Source organism: Hippocampus comes, unplaced genomic scaffold (assembly GCF_001891065.2).
Source record: "Hippocampus comes isolate QL1 unplaced genomic scaffold, H_comes_QL1_v1.1 scaffold699, whole genome shotgun sequence".
Taxonomy (NCBI): domain Eukaryota; kingdom Metazoa; phylum Chordata; class Actinopteri; order Syngnathiformes; family Syngnathidae; genus Hippocampus; species Hippocampus comes.
Genome location: NW_017805822.1, coordinates 200,831 through 204,748, shown reverse-complemented (window position 1 = coordinate 204,748; position 3,918 = coordinate 200,831). Strand labels below are relative to the sequence as shown.

At 51.7% G+C, this 3,918-nt stretch overlaps 1 protein-coding gene across 1 annotated transcript in view; it reads right to left on the bottom strand.

Moving 5' to 3' along the window:
* Positions 1 to 3,918, bottom strand: part of fcho2 (FCH and mu domain containing endocytic adaptor 2) — a 42,376-nt gene that overhangs the window by 30,242 nt on the left and 8,216 nt on the right. Inside the window, 1 exon segment of the mRNA XM_019886109.1 lies at positions 1,908 to 2,004. Coding sequence (XP_019741668.1) covers positions 1,908 to 2,004 — 97 coding nt within the window.

Genomic DNA, 3,918 nt, shown 5'->3' with positions numbered 1-3,918 from the left:
AAAAGGGGGTGGCGAGGCGGGCAGAGTTTGCGTGTCTGGCCCGCCGCCAGTTGACAGCTCAGCTGGATATCGTCGAACACTCCGAACGCACCCCCGTCGCCCCTCCCCTGCCCCCCTTCGCTCCTCTAAGCATGTCGCTTCGGGATCGTTTTCGCAATAAAAAGTTTATTCAACCTCGCTGGCTCGCTCACTAAAGCCAAGACGGGGGGCAAATATTGAATTCCATGAGCTGTTTTTCCCCGACAATGGGTTCATTCCAATGTATCCTTCGGTTAGTTGACCAAGATGATCACAAAAAGCTTCACATACACGTTTGATACTGTTCGGGGAGTTCATTCATTCATGGTCATGAAGTTCTAAATATGCCTGAGAAATGTTCAATTCAGCTCAGTTCAAATACATTTGGACCTCATCTACAGGTTCATTCGCAAAGCGTCCTCGAGTCCCTTTTTATTTTTGCCGTTTTCAAAATGAAATGAGGCAATTCGGGCTGCTGGAAAAAGGTCATTTCATCCGATATTTCTGATGGCTGCCGCCAAAGCGCTAATGAACGTCTCCGTGCGGGCAAGATTTGGGGTTTTTCCCTTTTTAAAGCCTCAATTAATTCTGCTGTCCAAACAAATGAGGGCCGGAGCTCGCCTTGGCGCGGCGGCTGGACAAGGGCCGGTTTTCATGCATTGTTTACACACACACACACACACACACACACACACACACACACACACACACACACACACACACACACTCAGCGCCGAGGTGAGCCGCCCGCTTGCCTGACGTAATGTTGCGCATGAGTGGAGACGAGCAGGAGGACGGGGCGGCGAGGGGGCGTAGACGTCACGGCCCCCGGAGGCTTGAAATATTCACACGCATGGCATGCTGGGGCTGGGGGGGTGGGGGGGGAGACGATGAGCATTCCGGTGTGCCTTCAATAAATAGCGGGATGAAAGTGGGCGATATGCGGGGGCGGCCGGGCTCTCGTGGGCAAAGTTTACACAAGAGTCATTGTTGAGCTTTGACCCGGTCGAAAAGCTCGCCGGTGCCCGCTTAAGTCAAAGCCCCCCCATGTGACGCACGCTGACCGGAATGCCGAGCCCGCCTACCTTGACGGCAGCTTACCACGATCGACCGCGATGGCCGCTCGGCACCGGTCTGATTGCCCCGCTTGCCGCCGCCACCCACGCGAGCGCCTTTGTTGACACACAAGCGACCTGGTTTTATTATTCTTATTATTTGAGCGCGTCCGCCTCGCCGCTTTCCTTTGGAGTTCCGATGCTGGCTTTGTTCGCATGCTTTCCTCAGGCGAGTGCGGATTTTCTCCAGGCGCCCCGGTGTTCTGCCGCATTCCGAAAGCATTTGGCTCAGCGCGCACTGAACGACGCGGGCCAACGCCACTTAAGAGCAGCGTTGTCAAAATGAAGAACAAGAACGAAATCAACAGTTGGTGACTTGTCACCGCACACAGGCTGGATCAGCTTTTCGGGCTCCGCGTGCAGTTCACTCTACTGTGTTATTTTGAATGGAACCACAAGAATCGGGCACCAGAAGCACAGCGCAGCATCTGTTGGCTAGGATCGCTCGCGAGGTACCTTCACTTACAAGTTGAATTCGTACTGCGGCCGGTCAACAAAATCGACGAGCGCCATTGAAATGAACCGAAATGCCATGAACCAGTTTCAGCTCGCCACCACCAAAAAAAAAAAAAAAAAAAAAAAAAAACCCTGAAATTTTTGCTGTGGGTTTTTAATCTAGAAAAACAGCAGTTTGTATCGAAACACAGTCAAGCAAACTTGTATTTTGGCGTGAGTTGTGGCTGACATTCGGTCGCCCCTTGTGACTACGCTCATTTTGTATTTGGACTCCTAGAAATAATCCTGCCCCCCGCCCCTCCCAAAAAAAAGGCTTACCTGGTCTCTCCTTGCCCGTTCCTTTGCTTTCGGCCAGTTTCTGTATCAAGCTCTCCGCTGAGGTGTTCTCCACGTTCCTCACAAACTCATTGTGAACCTGCACAATCCCCAAGAAGTCAAATATATTTATTCAAAAAAAAAAATAGGATGAACAATTAAAATTTGTTGTAATGGGAGGGGGCGGGGGGAGACAAAACTAAATTGTCACATTAAATAACTCTTGGTTGATAGAATATGACCGGAAATACGTGCACCGCTGTTCGTCAATTTGGTCTGATGAAAGTGTGCTAGGCTCAAGCTAACACTGAATGCAAAACAACATCAATGATACGGAAACACGCAACGTGTGCCACACAACACAGCGCATAAACAAATTCGACACAGCCCCATTGAAAGGTTTTTGTGCGATTTAAAAAAAAGAAAAAAGAAAAAAAAAACCCGTTTCCCCGACGTGTGACTTCTAACCTGTACAACTCCATCGACAAGGACAAATCTTCTTAAAAGGAGGTGGGGGGGCAGCAAAAACAAATCAGATCATGTGTTTGTGCACACAATTTTACACTAAGAGGATGTGGCTGCGTTGGGAAATGCAATGAAATGAAACGTTCAACACACACCTGCCACCGGTTGAAGGGCTTCTGATTGACCCCAAATAAAGTTCAGCTGTTCCAGTGGGCGTTTTTTTCCTTTTAAAATTTGAACTTGATCACGAACAGATGTTTGCACTGGTTTGAAATGTTTTTCAGTCATAAAAAAGCAATGGCTTCCAAATCCGCCATATGACAGGAAAGACGGTCAAAGCAGTCGAGTGTGATCGGTTGCAAGCGCTCTGCCGCAGCCGCAAACGCGAGGACGGGAGGCAGCAGCGCGCCATTTGTTTACAGAGCGGATGGGAAGTACGGGCTGGGAGGAGACGCAAGGGCGGCGGAGCGCCGTGTGGCCTCCGCGCCATTTCGAGGTGCGTGATATACTGTACGAGTGAGTCTCACACAAAGACACAAACGCGCACGCACGCACGGCCTGGCCCCGGGGGCCGCGCGGAGAGCTGGAGTGCATTAGCTCTGTTCGATGGAGTCCGAGGTGTGGGGAGGGGGGCGTCGGGGGGAACGCGTTCTCACGCGAGCTGTCAGGTGCCGCCGCCGTGAGAAGGGCGCACGCACGCAGGCACGCACGCGCACATTGGCCCACATGCATCTCCCTTCAAGGCATCCTCACTCTCACACACAAGCTCGCTTCCAAAAACAAACAGAGCACGCACCCTGAAACATACCCCTGCCACACAAACGCACATGCGCGCGCACACTCACACTCAGAGTGCACTTCTTTCCACTCTCGCCCCCATGCCACTGTTCTCGGCATCGTGTCACGCTTTTACTCTCTGTGTTGGAAATTGACTTGAGCGATAGCGTGGCTTCAAATGCCTCAGTCGGCGCCCGCACGCATGTGTGTGTGTGTGTGTGTGTGTGTGTGTGTGTGTGTGTGTGTGTGTCAGTCATCAATGAGTTCCGTTCACCTGCCGGCCAGACCGTCCGCCGCAGACGGAACGGGGAAAGATCCGAGTCCAGGCGGACTCACACCTATTTTCTACTTTGAGCTGTTTCGGGGGGACTATTCTGACAGTTATTGAGCCGACGCTATTTTGAGGGTTGTGCTCTTCGAGTGACGACGTGGATCTTTTGTGCAATGTTGCCTTATAAAAACAAAAAAGCTGTCGCTAGCCTTCGGAGGATTTACGGTCGCCTCATTTTAAACAGTGAAACATTTGGCGGATTTACGGATGCGATTGATCTGCGCAATTTGGAGAGGGGACTTGCTGTCGTCTTATTTACAGCTGCGCAACTTTTGCAGGATCCAAGAGTCCTTTTTTTTTGTTTTTCGACGCTCGTCAGCGTGACTTTATTCCTCATCAAAGCTCGGAAAGAGGCGGCGTTGCCGCCAGACGACCCGCAAGCCGTTTCTGCGGAGTCGAGCGCCCCGCGGCGGACGACGCGAGAAGCGCAGCGCGGCGGGC